This window comes from Bidens hawaiensis, unplaced genomic scaffold, assembly GCF_021521415.1.
Source record: "Bidens hawaiensis isolate Kalapana, Puna unplaced genomic scaffold, B.hawaiensis_p1.1 tig00009224_1, whole genome shotgun sequence".
Classification (NCBI taxonomy): Eukaryota; Viridiplantae; Streptophyta; class Magnoliopsida; order Asterales; family Asteraceae; genus Bidens; species Bidens hawaiensis.
The window spans coordinates 198,040-220,080 of record NW_027491681.1 but is presented as its reverse complement, the minus strand read 5'-3'; the positions used below and the strand labels follow the sequence as shown (position 1 = coordinate 220,080).

The 22,041-nt window shown below is 35.2% G+C and overlaps 1 protein-coding gene and 1 pseudogene across 2 annotated transcripts; one reads left to right on the top strand and one right to left on the bottom strand.

Annotated features, from left to right (window-relative positions):
• Window positions 1–4,289: 4,289 nt before the first annotated feature.
• Window positions 4,290–8,496, top strand: LOC143531756 (uncharacterized). The gene is made up of 9 exons (XM_077026992.1): window positions 4,290–4,301; window positions 6,409–6,633; window positions 7,120–7,278; window positions 7,351–7,410; window positions 7,482–7,574; window positions 7,643–7,786; window positions 7,877–7,984; window positions 8,089–8,140; window positions 8,284–8,496. The coding sequence occupies exons 1-9, from the start codon at window positions 4,290–4,292 to the stop codon at window positions 8,343–8,345; spliced, it is 915 nt and encodes a 304-aa protein (XP_076883107.1). The 3' UTR covers window positions 8,346–8,496.
• A 10,228-nt stretch (window positions 8,497–18,724) lies between these two features.
• LOC143531755 (IAA-amino acid hydrolase ILR1-like 4) lies at window positions 18,725–20,680 on the bottom strand (annotated as a pseudogene). Its single transcript, XR_013135076.1, has 6 exons — window positions 20,566–20,680; window positions 19,987–20,012; window positions 19,794–19,919; window positions 19,402–19,716; window positions 19,167–19,298; window positions 18,725–19,080 (listed from the first exon to the last, which is right to left on the bottom strand). The product of XR_013135076.1 is annotated as an IAA-amino acid hydrolase ILR1-like 4 (transcript).
• Between the last annotated feature and the right edge of the window lie 1,361 nt (window positions 20,681–22,041).

Here is a 22,041-nt window from a genome sequence, read left to right as displayed (position 1 = left end):
TATAACCTTTTCATATCATGTCTTATTAATTCGGACTCCTCGTAACTAGTTAGACACATAATTATATATCCCCTAGATCACATCAACTTTATTCGTTTTCCGTTGCTACATCGGCCTATGGCAATCTCAACTTGGTTGTCATACAACATATTTTTCGTTTTTTCATATTACTCTCAAACTCTTCCATGGTCATTGCCATGCGTATAGTACTTCCAAGTCTACACGACTAGCATTTTCACCATCCTTATCTCGTATTACCTACTCGTTATACATTATTCATTGTGATATCTAGAGACCATCCCCCAACACTTATCATTCTCGTTATCGTGATTTCATCACATTTATCAATAATTTTAGTAGATTCATTTGGATGTAACCGATATCTCATCGTTCTAAGGTTGTAAATGATTTCCATCGTTTCAAACCTTTTGTTGAGAACCCTTCTCCAGCACCATCAAACATTTACAGTGTGATGATGCGCTTCTCTCACTCGAAGCCCAATAGGCCGGTGTTCTTTTTAATCCAGACATTAAATATCGTATTTATCGGTCCATATACTCCATAATATCTAATATGGATATAAGTATAAAACAAAAGCACAAACTTATGCACATAACACATAACTATAAGCGTATGTATATATGCACAAAAATCACACAATGGCTAGTTGTCGCAATTACAAAGCATAAATCATCATAGTGACAAAAGAAAATAACTTATGATTTCTTTAACTTTGTTCTCTTCGTATATACGATGGAACTGGTGGTTTATAATTATCACTTGAGTGTCTTCTTTCACCATTGATCGATTTCTTTGTTATGTAACAAAACTATTTTTTATTTCTCCGTGTATGTAACCAAAATGTTCATTTTTCTCAGTTTATGTAGCAAATATTATTATACAATGTACGGTGTAGACTGTTTTAATCTGAACATTAGAGAAAATGAAACTAGGTATATAGTGACGTATTTGGATCGAACCAGTTCTTTTTTCAGCGAGTAACACTGTGACAACTGTCAATTTTCAGGTTAACTCCGTTAACTAAACCCAGTTAGTTCTGTTAACTACGTTAATGAACTCTCATGCATGTAGTTTCATGTATGCATACATTGAGTTAGTCGTGTCGTTGGTGACCTAAGTAAGAGTAACTAGTTGTTGGTAACTAGAATAAAAAACTTGTCACACATGTTATAATAAACATGATATGTTATATGTATAATGTATGATAGATATAATTATGTTACATGCTTAATGTGTTACATGATTAGTTGTTATATGCTTATATGATATTGTAAGAAAGTTGGATAATTAAAATGATACAACATATGATATGTTATATGACAATTAACTAAATGAACTATTAAACCTTAGGTTAAAGTATTACTTAGAAAATGCTTTAAAAATTGTAACATGTCACACTTAAAAAAATGAAAATAACCTAAAGTTTTATTAAAATTGATTATGCCTTAATGATTTTGTAAATGACAAGGGGAGTTATAACTTTTCTTTCTTCCTCCCCTTTGGCAGGGGCGGATCTACGGTAGTAACGGGTGGCTCCGCGGAACCACCCGAGTTTCGAAATTATAGTGTATTTATATATAGAAAATAATAAAGGAACCACCCTATAAATTATACTGGAACCATCTTAAAAACATATAAAGTGCTTGCCCGGATGGTAGTTTGTGGGCTTTGTAACCCGGAGGTCGCAGGTTCTATTCCCGGTTTTTTTTGTTTCTTACTAAGTTACCCTAACTGATGTTAGGGTTTTTTATAACAAACATAAGCAAAGCAACGCCTCTCTTCGCAAACAGGCAACAGCAGTCGTCCACCGCCGTCCGCCGCCGTATATGACCACCGTAAGCCACTGACCACCGTCCCCCCCGTCTGCCGGCGCCAGCAGCCTCCCTCAGCCACTCCCGCTGCCCGCCTGCCCCGCACAACCCCTGACCAACCAGTCTATCAGTCTATCAGCCACTCACTCTATCAGTGTATCAGCCACTCATCCCGTCTTTGATCCCCGTCCTCCTGCCACTGCCTACTCTTACTCGGAGTCTCGAATCCTCCCACTTTGAAGGTAATAATTCATTGTTAAATGTTAATTGTTCATAATTGTTAAGTGTTAACTACTTAATTGTTAAGCTATTTGTTAAATTTAGTTTTAGTTTGTTAGATTATTGGTTTTAATTTGTTAGTTTGTTAGTAACAAATTATGAATGGTTTAGCGTATTTTTATTATGTGTTTTTTAATTTTTAATGACGGTGTCTCTTTTATTATTTTATCGTATTTTTATTATATAATGAACTTTTCCCGAACCATCGAACCGAACCGAACCTCAAACCGACCCGGAATTTTATATATCCGACTCGGTGAAATTGAAACATATAAAAGTAGTGCACCACCCAAAAAAAATTCCTGGATCCGCCACTGCCTCAATCTTCATAAGATTGAGTAATTTATATTTTTATATTACACCAAGATATCATTTGGTAAAATGGCTTATGTTTTGTTTTACACTTTATTACTTGACCAGATGCAGAACATCATAAAACATAAGTACATTTTTTTTAAATGGTGTATAAACGCACTTTTCTCAATTAGATATATTTACTATAATTAGTTAAGGCTATAGTATGTGCTTATATTTGATAATTTGACTTTCAAGATAAAAGAATAAAAAAGACAAGTTCTTAAATTTTTTTTTTATATTTTCATTATGGATATATTATTATGCTTTCATTTAAAACTAGAATTATGTATGGGCAAAAATAGTTAAATATAGGGGAGTGAGGGCCTACTAAAGAATTGAGAGATTGCCTTCTTTGAATGAGACCTCTTTTATTCACAATTTTGTTATTTTAAACTAATGTCCACGTACTCTACAAGTTTTTAAATCACTTATTAAAAAAAAGTAATAAATATCTTTATTATTATTATTATTATTATTATTTCATATGTTGATTTGAATATATGTGAATTATTATTGAAAAAGAAAATCCAGAGCATACATGTCTTGGGACATTAATTTAGTACGCGTGATTAACATTTATGTGATGTTAAGTCACCCTTAATTGTACCTCTATTAATATTCATACATGACACAAAATTGATAGAAATATTTACATGACGTGACATATTATTTAATCAAATATTGATACAATACAATTTCTTAGAAATTTCCTATAGAATGAATTAGAAATGATACAATTCTTTTTATTTATGGGTACACTTCCCATCCATTACAAGGGGTAAAAGCTTTTGATTGTAACATTTGTCGCGAATAACTTTGTCAAGCATACAATAAGTAGTTGGTATGAGGCTGAAAAGAGATCGTCATTGCTATTGACGATCTCTAGGTTTTCATGCTAATAGGAATGACAACATCTTTAAAATCTCATATTATGTGATTGTCGACAAAGCTGGATGTGTTTGGAGAGGTTGTCACTTCCCAAAGTTTTAAATTGGCAACGTATTGGGGGTGTAAAACGTGAATTATTCTTCTAGTTGTGATGCTCAAAGTTACAATTACTAGTTGAATAAATACTTAGAAGTCAACTCCTTGAAATTCTTTTAATTGGTATGTTGTGTTTTAAAATATTTATTATTGGTTTGGAGTACTAGAGTAAAAGAAAAGAAAAGAAAAGAAAAAAAAAAAAGCAGATTTAGCCAAGGTAGGGTGTAAAACGTGAAGACTTGTGTTGTATAGATAAGGGAGGGAGGGAGGGGTGGTATAGAGAAAATAGACCATCTCCTAATTTCTTCATTCTCATCTTCAATTCCTTTATATTTTATTCTTCTTCTAGCTTCATCATCTAAATACAAGAAATATTAATGGGTAACTGTCAAGCAGTAGATGCAGCTGCATTAGTTATACAACATCCAAATGGCAAGATACAAAGAATGTATTGGTCTATCACTGCCAGTGAGGTTATGAAGTTAAATCCAGGACATTATGTTTCCATTATTATTCCAATACTGCCTCAAGATGATCGTGATAGTAATACAACTGTCCGCTTTAGACGTGTCAAGCTTCTCCGGCCCAGTGACACGCTTGTTCTTGGTCGAGCCTATCGTCTTATTACTACTCATGGTACTAATTAGCTAGTTTATAACTAGTATAGTTTTTAAGAATTAATCTTCTTCTTATGTACATGATTTGCAGAGGTTATGAAGGTTGTACGAGCCAAGAAACATGCAAAGATGAAGAACAAACCTCCAGAGGATAATGAAAGCAGTGATCATGAGACAACAGTGGATCAGGTATATATGCATCTTTTTTTATCGATTAAAGATGGATGAAACAGTTAATGGTGTTAATTATTATTAATTTATTTAGGTGGAGGGACATGAAAGAATGTTCAGGCAAAGGTCTGGTTCTTCATCATCAATACTGGCTGCTTCAAGATCAAAATCATGGAGGCCTTCTTTGAAAAGTATCTCTGAAGCTACAATCTGATGATGATGATGATGATGATATTAACACTTGGGTTCATCATATGTATATTATTATTATTATTTTTATCTTGGAAATACATGTTATTCTGAAAAACACTAAAACTAAAGTTATTGCACAAGAAAAAAGCAACCATGAATGTTAAATCTTTTTTCATTTATTTATTTTTAGTTTTGCATTAATGTTATTTTGCAAACTCTAGCTAGTGTTTCAATAATGTGATATGAAAACAGGGGTGCTTTAAGTGGAAGTACAATTGCTTATGCAGTTGGTACAACACAATAGGTGAAAGTAATTGATGATTTTTGATGAACAAGGGGATAGAGAGAGATACAGCTTCTTCAGAGCTGTCAATAGATTATTTATTCTGGGTAGAATGGTCATTTCATAATCAATTATTGGTCTGTGTATGTATCTATAATTAGGTGAGGGGCAAATGAAGTACTTGTTTGTTAACTAAAACTAATGTATATATAGTATAAAGTGTTTAGTTTCAACAATAACAACAACGTTGTTTATATCAAATTCCAATGTAGTTACTAACCACTAAACATACTACGATCAAAAGGACATTCATGTCCTTCATTCCCACCCTCTTAATTATATTCATTCTTGCTTGATCATTTGACTTGGTTATAGTTGACTCTTGAGTTAAGACGAGTTGATCATAAACCATAATAAAAAAAACAAAGTCTAATAAAGAACCACTCAAATCCATTTATTAATAAACATGCATCCAGATAACTAGAACATAGGAGTCTTTGAATCACTTAAGATCATGAGCTTGTAGTTGATCAGTGGGTGGTATTATGTGGAACGGATGATGTTCCACTCGAGTTAATTAACCAACAAATTTGAGTGAGCGTGAACTAGGGTATTGTTTTGTAAGTGAGTTTGGGGAACAATTAGAAATTCCTCTAATAGAAGAAAACCAAAAAGAGTTAGCGTAATCTTGCGTAGGTGCGATGACTTAGTTGTCGTACTTATAAACCTAAGATTTTTAAGTTAGTTTTCTCCTATTATTGTCTAACAAGAATTGTATGCTTATAAATAGGGTTTATTTGTAATCAAGTAATCATCCCAATCAATAATACAGTTAAGATTTAGACTTGAAAACTGATTCTTCTTTAAAAAGTATGGTGTTACATTTGTGATCCGGATGGTTGGGCTATTGGTGTTAATTAATGATACTGCTTGAAACATTGACCCGATCCTGACCATTTAACCTTTGTAATTAAAACACATCAAGTTGATTAATATGTTTATAACTCAACTAGTACTTGTCATAATGTATGTAATAAAACTTTACATCCGTAGTTTATGGGTGGAAGACTAGTCACAAACAGTCTAGTTGGGGAAAGAAGAATGCAAATTTAGTTGTTTTGTGTTATAATAAAAGGAGTAAGTTAAAGAAATAAGTATGCCTAGTTTATAAGGAGTAAAATAGTCAGTTATGTAAAGATTAAAAACCATAATTAATATTTCACATATAAGTTTTTAAAGTTTGATGCATGATGTGTTAGTTTTTCCAAAGTCGGTATATGGTTTACTATATAATTAAGGTTGGAAAGTAATCGTGACGAGCCGAAGAGCGATTGACTTGCTTGTGCTTGACTCATTTAGAAACCGAACCAAACCGAAATTGAATAGACATTTTGTGAAAGCCTAGGGACCAACCGTACTACAGAAAATGGAAAGAAAACCTCCTTCCTTCCTTCCTTCCTTCGAAGAAGAAGAAGAAATAACAATTAAATTGTTAGTTTTGGATATTTGTAGTTGGTTAATGATTGTGTGATAATCATCGTTGTTTGTTTCTGGCTGGGATATAAATGAACAACAACTATTACTTATTATTGATATCAAGAATGACGACTAGTCTGAGGTGGTTTTCAATTTCATCTACCAATTTGACAACCATACGACGATTTGATCACGGTGCAGTGAAAACTGTAAATAGTTACCGGGGATTGACGACATTTGGTGGTCGTCGCTGTTACTGCTCTTCTCTTCTCTTCTTCAAGCGCAAGCTGCTGCTTGTAATGAAGATAAGAATAATAATAATAATAATAATAATAATAATAATAATAATAATAATAATAATAGTTTCTTTGTTGTACGGAAAGGGGATCTTGTTGGTGTCTACAACAACTTAAATGACTGTCAACCTCAACTTGGATCTTCGGTACTTCCGTAATCCCTATCCTTCACTTCATGTTGTTGTTGTTCATTTTAATTTAAACATACAACTTTTGGCGCTCTCGGCCCTGACGCGGTTTAGTTCCTTAAGCGGGTTCAGCAGGTGGTTAGAGTAACTCCGCCCATGCTAAGGGGAACATTGTGTTTAGTAGGGTAGGGTTTGCTATTCAGAAGGGGGGTAGCGGCGCAGCTTGTTGCCCGTCTATCTGCCATTAGTCTGTAATTGTCTATTTAACGCTACTTTAACGGATTCAATCGTAGTATAGGAGTAATTTACACATACAACTTAACCAAGTAAATCCAATGAACATGGCCTCTATTCGTTTTTTGTTCATTAGTTAATCCAATGAACTTCCTTGTTCATGTCCGTTTATTTATTAAACCAAAGAACAAACACTTAAAACACGGTAAGCATTAGATAATTACAATGCACAACAAACCCCCTTTACTAGCTTGTTTTCATTGATGATAGGTATGTGATCCTCCTGTTAGTGTCTATAAAGGTTACGCCTTGCCCAAACACACTGAGGCCTATTTACGCTCCTATGGCCTTCAAAACGCTCTTTATTCTATCAGAGCAGCAGATTTGACAGACAATTTATTCGGTAGCCTCGTACCATGCCCTTTCCAGGTACTAGCATATATAATGAATCATCATTTCCGTGTTATTTTGGTAATCGTTAAAAGTGAAAGAATTCTGCAGCATCCGCTTGTTGACGAACCTGAAACAACATTTCTCCAAGTTTTGGGGTCACAAACTGGGGTAAGTTGGTATATCATAGTGTTGATGATTGATATTTATATTCTTCTTTAACTTTTGCTCATAATTTCCAGAATGCTTGTATTCTTGAGTTCGATGGTGTGTGCAAAGGAAATCCAGGACAATCTGGAGCAGGAGCGGTGCTACGAGCTCCTGATGGAAGTTTGGTATGCATGTAGTAATAATGATAAACCACACATCATTAACTTAAGCTCCTGTTTCCGTTTTCTTGTAGATTTATAGATTGCGTGAAGGTTTGGGTGTGGCGACTAATAATGTTGCAGAATATCGAGCCATGATTTTAGGGTTGAGATATGCTCTTAGCAAAGGTTTCACAAGTATACGCGTTGTAGGTGACTCTAAGCTCGTTTGCATGCAGGTACCTGTTATTAGTTGTTATTTTTAAGAAAATGGCTGTTGGATGCTCATAGACACTAACTAAAGATAAAAAAAAACTTGTTTGGTACAGATTCAAGGTCTGTGGAAAGTGAGGAATAAGAACATAATGAAGTGGTATGAAGAAGCAAAGAAATTGAAGGATGAGTTTCTGTTTTTTCAGATCAGTCATGTCTTAAGGGTATGGTTGCTTTTTCTTTGAAATATGTTATGTTTTCGATTCAGTGGTTCATCTTGCTTCTCTATATATATATATATATATATATATCGTATGTATACTCACAGGACAAAAACTCGGAGGCCGATGCGCAGGCAAACTTAGCTGTGGTTCTTGCAGGTGACCGATTGATCACTCCTCTCCTAAAACTACTTATTTTATTAATATCATTAACAAATAAGTGGATTTGATTATATAGTTGAAATTAAGATGTTATAGGCTGGTCGTGCAGTATTAACATACATTTGTATCTCTTTTGGTAGTTGGGGAGGTAGAGGAGGAGGAGGTAGAAGAGATTGGTGAAATTGAAAGTCAAAGTCAATGATCAATTATGTAAGGTTTGAAGCTAACATGATTAACCCTGCAATCCTATTGTCCATAGTTTTATTCAACTATACATTGTTGTCTGTGTTGCAAGTGATTTTCAGTTATGCTTGTGATGTGGCTTCATATAAAGCTCAAGGAACAGATGAGGTTATTATGAGATATAGTTTTGGTTGGAACTATGGAATGGACCATGTGTTTATTTAGGCTAAGCCTTGATCTGATTGATGCAATTGGATAACCAGAATCGAACCACAAAACTCCAACACATTGTAACTCGATCTAAGAATCTTTCATAACTTGAAAGAACCAACCAACCCACAAGCTCGCTCGGGTATATATAGCGAGCGATTACAAGAACTTGAATGAATACTAATCTGATCACAAATACAAATCCTAAATTGACATCAATTAAAAAAAAATAAAAATCTTGATCCTTATATTGTTCCCCAAGGGTGACTCATGACAGTTTAATTAATTAAAGTTTAAAAGATTCAATCTTAGCCTCTAATAAAAAGAGCAGTTTAGGGAAGTTTCACCATATCTTTCATACGTTTTCTATTCCTCCCGCACGTATACGGTTGGTTTACCTTCTCCACGTATTTTCTTATTTCTATTTCTTTCTAACATCACAACCCTGGTTTTCCATCGATGAATTAGCATTCTGATTTGTTTACCGCTAATCCGTTCCCACCATGGTATGGTGTGAACATTAACCCGTTTTCGGATTTGGGAGTCATGTTTTCCTGTAATGTGCAATTGGCGTTTAATTCTAATGATATGCAGTGTGGATTCATGACACACATCAACTTAATTCTTTCTATTATAAAAGAAATTAACAAAATACGAATTACACGATGAACAGGTGCTGATTATCCTCCCACTAAAAGATTTTCAACTGCTCACAGAAAGCCACCAAGTTGTTTAGTTAAGGTTGTTTTATTATCAATTTACAATTACTGGTATGAAGATCTCATGTTCAAATAAAGGAAGATGGACACTTATCAGATGAGAAAGAAAATTTGCAGAGGGTTGGGACATAGGAAACATCAGAAGATATATCTGCAGGATCCTTCCTGAGATCATTAGACGGATATCTTCAATCGAAATAAGAACTGACATCTCTTTTTAGCATAAGCTGGATTAAGTTCGAGTGGTATTTTTACAGTTTTATGTGGTGGAGCTAACGTAGAGCTACAGAATTAAGGTCATGTTCAGACCTGAAGTTTTTTTGCAAATGATTCACTATGAGTTCTGTGAGTATTTTTTCCCCTTATTTTTGTGCATCTATAATATTACTAGAAACACTAATTTAATTATATCGTTAATGTGTATCGTATTGGTATTTCAAACAACAATTTGAGCAGTTAAAGGTTCATTCATCCTTTTCATACATATCAGGTATGCTCAAAACGTACCCGATTATTGTTTTTAACTTATTGCAAAATGTGAGAGCTTATGTTAATTAAACTTTTATTTTGTCACAGTTTTGTTGGTAATGCTAACCTGCAAGCTCTTCCAGTTTCTCCTCAAGCTCCAATTCCACCAAACTCATTCTTTTTTTAATTTTATATTTAGTTGGCTGGTAACGCGTCTGAATTACTTGGTGCAGGTTGAAACGGGTAATTTTAGGTTGATCCGAAAGTAAACGTCTTTTGTTTATTTTTTTTTGTAAATAAGTTAGTGTAATCACAAAACCTGTGTTGCTACAATAATAATTTAGTTTCTTGATTAATTTAGTTGAACAGGTTCAGTGGATTTAGATCATTATTGTAACATTAGTTTCCATATTCTTTTTTCAAATAATATTTTTGAAATATATTTGGTCATATTTCTTAAGCATGCACTATTTAGGTTTGAGACGTAAAGAATAAATAGTTTGTCATTATAACATTACACTAACGGGTATAAAACTAGTTGTAATTGGATTGAGCTATTCGGTTCAAACCGATCAAACTGAGCTCAAATTTACTATTAGCTTATTTGGTACGTACCAAATTCAAGTTTGTTAAATAAAAAACCAATCATGTAATAAGGTTCGATTAAACGGTTTCGGTTGGGTTTGGTTTATGATTTAGTTGGGTTGGAATGGAACCGAATAATAAACAGCGGTTGAGTTTGTGAGTAGGCATTTTTGTTTTGTGGTATGGCGTTAAATAATAATATGATAACGTTAGTTATACTATCATTAGGCTTTAGGCTGAGGGGTGTGGGGGGCGCGAGAGGGGGCGCGAGTGGGGGCGCCAGCCAATAATATTGTGACGTGTGGCAGAGAGAGAAACTTGATAAGATGGGTGTTGGTTGTGGTGCTCGCGCCCCGGGACATGGTGTGGAGGGGCGCGAGCGGTTTTTTTTTTATTTTTTTATAAATGTATTAAAAAAACGTATTATTAAAAAAACAAGAAATTATTTAAAAAAACACACATTTTTTTGAAAATTCATAATAAAAAAAAAACATACTAAAAATTAAACAAACAATAATATTTAATAATAAAACTAATCTAATACAAGATCATCTGGTCGCCTCGCCCACAAATGTTCAACCAACTCGTGTCGAAGATCCCCGTGTATCTCACGGCTCTTGATATTTGCTATGTTATGAAGTTTTTGTTGATCACTGATTGTGGACGGTTGTGGCGGAATGTCACCTTGGTAGTTTTGGCATATAGCTTTGCCCTCGTCTTCTAACGTCATGTTGTGTAGGATAAGACACGTGTAGACGACGTCCATTATCCTCTCCCGAGTCCAATAACGTATCGGGTTCGCCAGAACATAATATTGTTTTTTTATAGCTCCAAAAGCTCTTTCAATATCTTTTCTAGCAGACTCTTGCTTCTTCGTAAAATACTTCCGTTTGTCGGCGACTGGATCTGTAAAAGCTTGAACTAACACAGCCCATTCGTTGTAAATACCATCGACCAGATAGTACCCGTACTTGAAGAGTTCTTCATTTGCAATAAAAGATTGAGGTGGTTCAACCCCGTCGATAAGGTCGTTGATCAAATGTGACTGATCGATAACATTAAGGTCGTTATTTGACCCAGCAACACCAAAAAAAGCATGCCAAAACCAAAGATCCTGTGACACCGCCGCCTCAAGTATGAGGGTCGGCCCTTCATGATCACCACGGTGGAACTGACCTCGCCAGGCCGTTGGACACATAGCCCATCCAACATGCGTACAATCGATGCTACCTAGCATCCCAGGAAAACCATGTTTTTCTGCGTGCACCTCATATATGCGTTGGATGTCATACGTTGTAGGTTTACGCAGATATCTCCGAGCGTAAGTCGATATGACTCCTACGTACAATATATATTACAAAATGTAATAAATATTTAATAAAAAGTAAAATGAATGTTTTTTACCTTGGCAGAAAAAATGAAGGGATTCACGTGCAACCCTTTTCGACATCTGTAAATACTCATCCAAAGCGTCCGACGAGATGCCGTACGCTAATTGACGGATAGCAGCCGTGCATTTTTGAAGAGGGGTAAAACCGGGAAGACCCCTAGCCTCCTCCCTTTGTTGGAAAAAGGGATACCGTGCCTCTAAATCATTCGCTATACGCGTGAACAATTGCCTGCTCATTCGAAAACGAGTTCGAAAATCCGACTCCGCGTATACCGGTTGAGGGCTAAAATAATGCCTCATCAAAGTATCGTTAGCACCCGATCGATCACGATCACGAGGTGGTGCTCTAACCCTCGGGAGTCGGGGTTGATGGGCTTGATTTTGCAAGAGATTGACCACGGTTGCGGTCAAAACTCCCCCTACATGAAGAAGCAAATCATCCTCTTCGGAGGAGTCGGAATCAGACGAGTACGACGACATTATTTTTAAAAAAGAAAAATGGGACGATGGGTTGTTTGGAGATTGAAGTTGTGTTTGATATGGTAAAAATGTTGTGTTAAGAAATGGGTAAGTTTGGTTTTTTTTTAAAGTTGTGTTAAGTGTTGTATAAAATGGGTAATATATAGGAGTAAAAAAAAAAAAAAAAATTTTTTTTAAAAAATAAAGAGCCAACGGCTCATTTAAGGTCTCCAACGGCTCTTTTCACCATTCCCCAAGCCCTAAACGTCACACAGGTCCCGCGAACCCCCTTGCGCCCGGCTCTTTTTCCGCGCTCGCGCCCCTCTCGCGCCCCTCTCGCGCCTCGGTGGTGTGGTGCTCGCGGCTGGCCTCTTGCGCCCTTTCTAGCGCTCCACACCCCTCAGCCTTAGTCATGTCATCACAGTAACATGTTATTTAAAAATAGAACGATTGATTATTATTAACCTGGTGAAATACAAACCAAAAAAGATATTATTTCTCTACCAAAAAAATTTTGACTTTGGCCCTATTAGAGATTGAAAGACGTCAAACGAAAAGGGCCCATCATCATGCCGGCCATTTAATGACGAATTAAATCAACACTTTAAAAGAAAAGGTATTTTTTTATTTATTTTTTAATTTTTAAAACATTTTGTATCTTAACTTATTATATTACAATCAAAATAATTTTTAAAGAAATACTAATTAAAAGGAACAAAAAATAAACGTTAAGATATGTGGACTGATATAAAAAATACAGTTTAGCAAATAAGGTTTAAAGAGGACTGGAAGGCCGGTTGGTTGAACAATTGGTATCGGGTACTGGTATTAAAACAAGCACTTTGATCGGTACTAATAATGGTATCAGTATCAAGTTTTTAAGAAATTGGAATCGTTACCGGTATTTATCGAATTTTTGCATTCGGCACTGGTACGGAACCAAGAGTTTTCGGTACTAGTACCAAGGTTGTAAGAAAATAAGGATCGGAAAATTCTGAATCGATACCGGTATGACACTATATTCATCCCTATAGGAGGGTTCCATTATCATTTATATAACTTCTGATATTCAATTCTTGGTTACAAAGAGAATAAAAGTAAATTGCTGATGCATCAAGGAGTTGTACATTATGCATGAGATGTTATGCATTCTCCCACATCTCTTTATGATGTTTCCATCTCGTGTTGCGTGAGAACTTGGTAACGGGTCCGAATTTTTTAATGTGGATATACAGACACATCATAACAATTACCACTTCGACTCAACAAAAAAAAGTTTTATCTAAATACCAAAAATACCTTGGTTAGTTTCGGTTCAGCTCATTATGGTATCGACGCGATACCTACACTCAGCTGATAGTTTACAATACAAAGAAGATACTCTATTGCGAATACAAATTTGTTTTCAATCAAAGTTAAATTCTTTTTTGCGGATACACCTTTGTTTTAACAGGAAGATATAAATAAAATAAACATGTCGTAAATGCAGAATATAATTTTTTTATGTTAACCTTTAAAAAGAATCAGTAACTTAAATATATAAATGATAACAAAAATAAAAACAAATGTTATGGCACGAATTAAAACCATGAATACCTTAGGGGGTTAAATTGCAAAGTAAACAAAGTTTAACAAAAGAAAATGTTAGATATCAAATTAAGACAATTTAGAACTTTGGAAAACAGATTTGGAACTTAAAACGTACAAGACTAAAATTACAACACTCTATACTTAATTGTAGCAATTGGTGTTACTTTTATTTATAGTATAATTGTATATCTTATTATATCATTTACAATAGAAAATTTTTGAGGTGTTTTTTGAGAAAAGAAAAATGGTGATTTGAAAGAGAGATAATGTAAAGAGATTCTTGTGAAAGAATGATTGAAGAATGCGTTTGTAATTGAGAGGAATGAGAGAGGAGAGAGAAGGTAGGAGAAAAGAGATATTTTTGTGGGGCAAGTGCCATGTAGCACCCGGAAATGCTTACAAAAACATCATCTATTGGTGATGGTGTTATGTTCATATGTTATAAAATATTTTTTTTAGCGTGATAGGACATAAAATAACAAGCAAGAAATTACACCAAAATGAACATTCTTGGAACGGAAGCTTCACACTACTTTTCTTCAAAGAGACCATTTTCGCATATTTTAGAGGTTGAGATTGCTAAACCCTTGAAAACCTTTTTGGGGCATTTAGAGTGTCATTGAGCGAATTTAGAGGTCGAAATTGATTAACCCTTGAAAACAAGAGGTCACAATTATCATTTTCATCACTTTCGAGTGTAGGTTTGAGATGGACATTTTTTGGGCATTTAGAATGTCACTGAGCTAGGTAAAATTGGACGGTGGAACTCTATACCATGCAAAAATTTGGGACCACACATTAATACTTGTGTAATCACAAGACTGTAATCTTGACACTCGATCCATAACAAGTGCATTGATTGGAATCGGTATTAACCTGTCTTTAAGTTTAAGAGAAGTTCTCTAGTGTCGATATCCATTTCTTGTGATAACACGCGTAATAAGCTAGCTGGTTGCCTAGTTATAAACATATATAGGTTGTGTAATTGTTATATAGGTTGCGTAATTATCATCATAATAATTACTATAGGTTGTGTTATTATTTATACACGTTACATACTATGTAGCCTAATTATTTTATATGTTGTGTAATATTTGTGCATATGTATTTATATATAATTACATATTTTATTATAGGGTGCGTAAAATATGTGTGAATGTGTACTATTTGTCCGTAATTTTGGCATGGATGATTTCAGCCATCGCACTAGGATACATGTCGTAGTCTGAAGGCTTCCAGTGCCTTATAGGAATAGCCATGTAGGCTTAACCCTAGACTAGCCCCCACATATTTCGAACCTGCTGGGTTTTAATACTATGGGTCTTAGGTATTAAATTAGGTTAAGCCATTTTGTTCAATGGTATTTTAATGTGTTATAAGGTGCTTTTAATTCGAGTGTTCAGGTCATAAGGTGAATATCTTTATTAAAAGTAGTTTAGATTGTCCACTAAAAAAATTAATTTTGCATAGATACATAAACTTCTCTGATTTTATTAGAAGTAGATTTGATTACCGTCAAAATTGGTAACAATGAAACATTAATAGGGACCAGATATGCCTGATACGACCTATTCACGAAAAGAAGAAAATAAGTTTTAGATCGGTTTACACAACCTATTTAAATGAGATCGTCGCAACACACGAATAGGAATTTATGTGAGTTGGATTAGGTTGAAGAATTCAACCGGTCAATCTAAAAGCTATGAACCTGTCAAAGACTTTGACACGATTGATACTTTAGTTCTCATAAGCTTATATATAGAAAATAATAAAGGAGTGGGCCAACATTTTGATGCTAACTGACTTGATATTTTGTCACACCCTCAAAATCCACTAACGGAGTTTTACCGTCAGAGAGTGTGAACTAACATGATCGGAATCATTAGTTATAATCAAACCATAAAAAAAGGTTTCAAAACCATGAAAACGTTTACGAGTAATAAAATGCGGAAGCATAAAAACCCTTAACCAAAAGTTGCGTCACGCAGGACGACTTAAAACCAATGATAACTGTTAAAAGTAAGTTTGCATAACAAAAGCGTTTTCAAGCAATGCATGTTCCTAAACCGCGCGCCCGCCTCGACTACCTGAGAATAACATACTAAAAGTGTCAACACAAGGTTGGTGAGTTCACAAGTTTATATAAAAAATAAATGTTTAGCGTTTGCGTTCAACGTTTTGCGTACAGCGTTTTGCGTTACAGCGTTTTGCGTTACAGCGTTTTGCGTTACCAGATAGTGTTATGTCAATTATATATCTATAGGTAGCTAGCCTATAAAACAAGTATCACTAAGTGTTCGACACCGAAGCTGACTGTTTATCAATTTGCCTTGCCACCAGGTCATCCAGACCATGGTATGTGTTTAGCCAAGATTACACCCGCTCGACCTCCAGTCGAGTTTAGCGTTGGGTGGGGTTTGTCAAACCCAGTAGTACTACTCAACAATGACTCGCTATTATCCAAATATTAACCGGTTCGATGTTATGAAGGACTTTAGTTTATGCGTTTGCCACTTAGTCTTTACAAGTGATATATAATCTATATTAACAAAATCTTAAATGCGTTACGGAGTATGTTATCTCCCCCAAGAGAAAAGCGTTTAAAGAGTTTAAAAGGGGAAAGTGAAACTCACTGTTTGCGAAGAAATTCCCAAATTAAATCACCAAGATGCGCGTCACAGAAAAACTCTCTCTAGCGTTCTAAAACAACAAAGAGATTTTTCTAAGTGTCGGGATATTATCGAGTCTCTAGACCCGGCACATAATACCTATGCACATAACATGTTTCACGTTTCGTTTGTGAATCGTGTGTGACTTTAACAAGTGTATTTGTGATACATTACATGTGTAAGCAATCATATACGTGTCATGTATTCATAAAGTACATCACTAGCAATTACTCCCCGTAAGGGCATTTTGGTCAAAACACGACAATTAACTTGCATTCATTCCCCTCACGGGCATTTGGTCAAAACACGATAACAAATTAGCAAGTATCATGTTTCATGCATTTTCACAAAACTCAGCAGCTAGTTTCACCGAGACAGAAATTCTACTTGAAAGATTGTACTATTCCACCGATCATAGCATCTCAATTAATTTACCAAAAATCATCACAGAAGCATATATGTCTTAAGTTTCCAGAACATATTTTATTATATTTTTATTCCACATAGTTTTCTCACCATCATCAAATCATTACAGCAAACTCATAACAGTCAAATTCATGCGCAACAGAATGTTATTTGCAATTCCCGTTAAACGAAAAATCCAATAAATGCAAGACCACTTGGGTTAGGTTCCTAACTTAATAAGTCAACTTCCAGAAGTGGAACCAACCCAATTGGTCTCGTAGTTCATGAGATATAATATTTACAAAACAACCTAACAGCAGGTCTAACAGCTCAGCTTTGCACAACGTTTTTGTAAAATCATAAAAGTTAACTTCTACTTCTCCAAAAATTACAAGTGTATATTCTTTAGAAACTAGACTCAACCTAGTTTACTGTAGTATCAATAATCTCAACCAATTTTCACATTTACACTTCTTACAGTCACTTAAACATCAATAACACATTCTGTCCAGAAACTGTTTGCATCCAAACTCAACATATTAACAATCTATGAACTATCATGCATTCATATAACACTCTAGACTCCATAAACACCATCCATGCACATCAATTACACATTACATACATGATTAGGGTTTTTGTTTGAACTCAAATTAAGGACACAAGTAATTAGCATGTAACAATAACAATTCTAGTTATCATATCATTAACAATTCAACAACAATCATATTAACTATACACACACACAAAATCGGCTCATTAGGGTTTTCCATTAACCCATTAAACATCAAAATCAAGTAATAAAGATGTATAGGATAATCAATTATACATTCCTAGCACCTAATTCTTCAATCACAAGCTTGAATTGATGGTGTATATGTGAGTGTATGTCGACGGCAGCCAAGGGGAGGGGGCTTGGGTTTCCGATCGGGGTTAAGGAGAAGAATAATAATGAGTTAGGGTTTGGTTGTTAATGATATATTTATAGAATACTATGTTACACTTTGGCCCCTCCACTTCTAAGTATTACTTTTCCTAGCTTAAACTAATTTAGTTCTTGTTTCTTGTCTAGCATTACACACAATATAATCAAGTAACACATATGTTAACACATAATTATCACATAATTATTATGTTGACGTTTCTCGTTTAATCATCAATCGTTTGCGTCAACTCGTTTGCGTTTCGGTGCAAATCCCGAAAGACTACACATGTAGTAAGTGTTAAGCGTCATTTAAACCCTAGTTTAAATGTAATGAAGTGTGCGTTATAGATTCAATGATCTTAAGTTTGAATTGACGGAGTTGAGTTAACGGAGTTAACCTGAAATTGACGATTGTCACATATTTACTTTTTAGTCATGTTTTGTTTTACGTTAATTTTTGGAATCAAAAGTTGAAACCGAGTATCTTTATGGGTCAATAAAAAGAAAAATGAAAATGAATAACTGGTCATATGGTTGGTTTTATAAGGGTGGTGGGAGTTTCCAGTGATGGGATGAAGGATCGGTATGATAAATAATCACGACCAATCCATCCAAGGTGACTCGCTGGGTGACCAGTAGCAGCTAATAATTGATATTGATTTATGTTCATGTACCAATGTATGGCCGGGTTTCTAAATTTAACCAATGATGTTACCAAATACAGTTAAGACCCACGATTCACATGGTAATGTTATTCCTATGTGGGCCTACTCTGCTTTATTCGGTGGCCCAACCATATCATCGTCCTTGGCGTTTTTCACTAATTATTGTATTCAATGGGTCACACATGCACAATATACATACGCCTTTTGTAAATTGAACTAACATACATACACAAACGTACAAGATCATTAATTATAAATACATATCAACAAATTATTATTATTTAGGAGTTGATCGAAATTATGAATCAGTGATTTACTTTAGGAGGGATGTATACGCGAATGCCGCATGAAGTGCAGAGCCTGTAGGAAGCACTTGTTCATTAACTGTATAGTATGGACTGTGTGGTGAATGGACAAAGCCACCCTTGGCATTTCGCATCCCGAGAAATGCCAACGCACCCGGAATCTTTTCCAAGTTGAAGGCCAATCACTTCCCATGAAGCGAGCGCTTGCTTCTATGTTATCTTTGCCAACAATCATACGCGATACTTCCAACACGTGCTCGTATACCTTCTTGTCGTTCACAGTTGGTGGGACGCTTGGATATTCGTGTCCTTCTAGATCAACCATAGAAGAACAACCGTATACAGATGCTTGTGCTTTTATAACCTGTATACTTATAAACCGTCACGGTTTAAGGTTGAGGGTTTAGGGTTCACCTAGCTAGCTATATAGATATATAGTTAATTAGTTACCTGTTGTATTCTTTCTCCTAGCGCGTAGAAGGTCTTTTTGCTAAAAGCTCTATAAGTACCAGCAATGGAAACCGAATCAGGAATCACATTAAGCTCACCATCTCCACCTTCAACCATTGCTACCGAAACCACCTACATGTCACAACATTTAATTTAAATTACATGATCACATGCATATATATATATATATATATATATATATATATATATATATCATCAATTCAGGGTTTCATACAGGACTATCTAAGGGATCGGCTTCTCGAGAAACAATATGTTGTAAGCTGATTATAGAAGCCGAAACAGCCAAAATGGGATCGAAAGATTCTTGAGGGACGGAGGCATCACCTCCTTTGCCATGGATCACAGCCTTGAAACAACCACACCCCGCCAGGAATTCGCCTGGCCTCGTTGCAACGACACCAGAATCAGAGCTGAGGACCAAATGCAGGCCAAAAATGGCTTCCACGTTTTCAAGAACGCCTTGTTTAATCATCTCTTTTGCTCCTTCACCTACTTCTTCTGCTGGTTGAAATATCAACACCACTGTCCCCTAAACTAATCAAAATTAATTAAGTTTGATTAATCTTTCATATTTATGAGTAATTTAGTAATTAGTTAATTAATTACCTGTAATTGGTCCTCGAGTTGTTTCAAGATTTTAGCAGCACCAAGAAGCATTGCAACATGAGCATCATGTCCACAGGCATGCATTTTGCCATCAATTTTGCTTTTGTGCTCCCACTCAACCAGTTCCTATATACCATTACTCAATCGATCAGCTTTATAATTTAATGAACTAGCTTCTAAAATATGCTTGTACAAGAAACGTACAATAAACTTCAAGAACTAAGAGATCATGTAAACTTATACATAAAGATGAAAGCAAAGTGACATATATTATATAGTATATTTTTGTATGCCATCCAAATGATTTTGAGTCAAAAATTTGTCAAGTAGCTTTCAGAATAGAAACAATGATACACCACCATTCGTAAGTCTATCGATTATTAGTTGCAACGAGTTGGGCAATGCTGCATTTTTTGCACAAAAAAGAATTGATTAGCTAGGGTGTAAAATTGACTATAAGCGCAAGGTTGATGGTTTGTAATCCGTCCGTCTTTACATCAATAAAAACCTGTATCGATCTGTCAGAGGATCTAAATTAATTATAGACAATTTAGAAGCTAGAATGTTTTAAGTATCAAAAAAGGGTACAAACTAACTGGACCCTGCCAGAAAGGAACTATTGATGGATAAAACTAGCTCTCGCACGTTTTGCATGAAGCAATACAGTAATTAAGATGTAATTAATTTTTATGTTATAATAACACACATACATACCGGCCACTTTAAAAAATTATTAATTTAAATTAAGAAGCTAGCTAGCAAGCAAAAGAACCCTGAATGGGCAACGCATCCATGTCTGCTCTAAGTGCAACAAACGGCGGAGAACCGGTGCCAATCGTGGCGACTACTCCGGTCTTGGCCACGGGCCACCGGTGCCCAATATTCATCTTCTCAACTCATTGGCGGATCCAGCATACAAACGGGTGGTTCCCCGGAGCCACCCGAGTTTCGAAATAATAGTGTACGGATATATAGAAGACGCGTAGGAACCACCTTATAAATTAAGAGGGAACCAACTAAAAAAAATTCCTGGATCCGCCACTCTCAAGTTCTCTCCGGATAACCCAACTTGTTCGGACTTCTTCGAAAGCGAGTTCCGGATATTCATGAATCTCCCTTCTTATATTCTTGATCCAGTCTGCTGTGTCCACATGATTTGCCAGCTTTAGGATATAATCTTTGAGGGAATCATTTTTATGATGCAAAAAAGGGTTTAAATAACTGGTTTCATGATGGATAGTTTGATCTGAAGAAGAAGAATAAGAAGATGGAGGTAGAAGAAGAAAATAAATTAGAGGAATCAAGAGTTTGAGTGACAGATGCATACTAACTTTGAGTTTGATTATTGGCGAATGAATTCAGGAACAAGACAAGATCTAAATAGGAAATCTAGCTTTAGTGCGATCAGAATAATGCCAATAAATGTTTATATGTTGTTATTATGCACTATATATATATATTTTGAAATAATATTACCGTAGGGTATAAGTTTCATTTATAGTTTATTGATCGAACCTTCAATATGTCATATATGGATAATTTAACTATTATAGTTAATAAACCCGAAAGGGCTCGTAAGCGGGCAATAAGCTGTCGCAACCCCTTTTGAATAACATAATCAGTCGTACTGAAAACAAAGATATGGTTCTTCGACGTCGATAAGTTAATTACAATGCATGACACGTTAAACTCTTTTCAGGAACGTAGTAGCATCGGGGGAAAGGGACACAAGACTATCAGAAACAAAGTGATGAAGACATGTTGTTTATCAGCACAAGTTTCTTATGCTTAACAATTTTTCCTTATCATGTCTTCAACATGGTCTGCCTAGCAACAAACATGTTATTCCTGAGCCTGACAAGACATGACACTCTAGTAAGATCTACACAATCTTGTTTCCTCCTGCCCTTCCAATCACCAAAACATCCGCACAATATGTTAGATATACTCATACATAGCAAGAAAGGGGAGAGACCGGTTGGTACCAAAACTGTAGTGTCTAATTTTAGTCATTAATTTGTCTTGATCAAAGATCTAATTCCACTTGATACATTTCACACCGAGTTTCACAATCCACCTCACACACACACATGATATAAGATCTGATACATTAATCATTTATCACACTTTAAAAGTTCGACTTTCATTAACCACGTTAACCTAAAATCATAACTACGTGGGCCGAGCTTTGTCCACCTTTGCTCCCATCGATTCCGTCCACCTTCACCATCACCATTCAACAATCTGT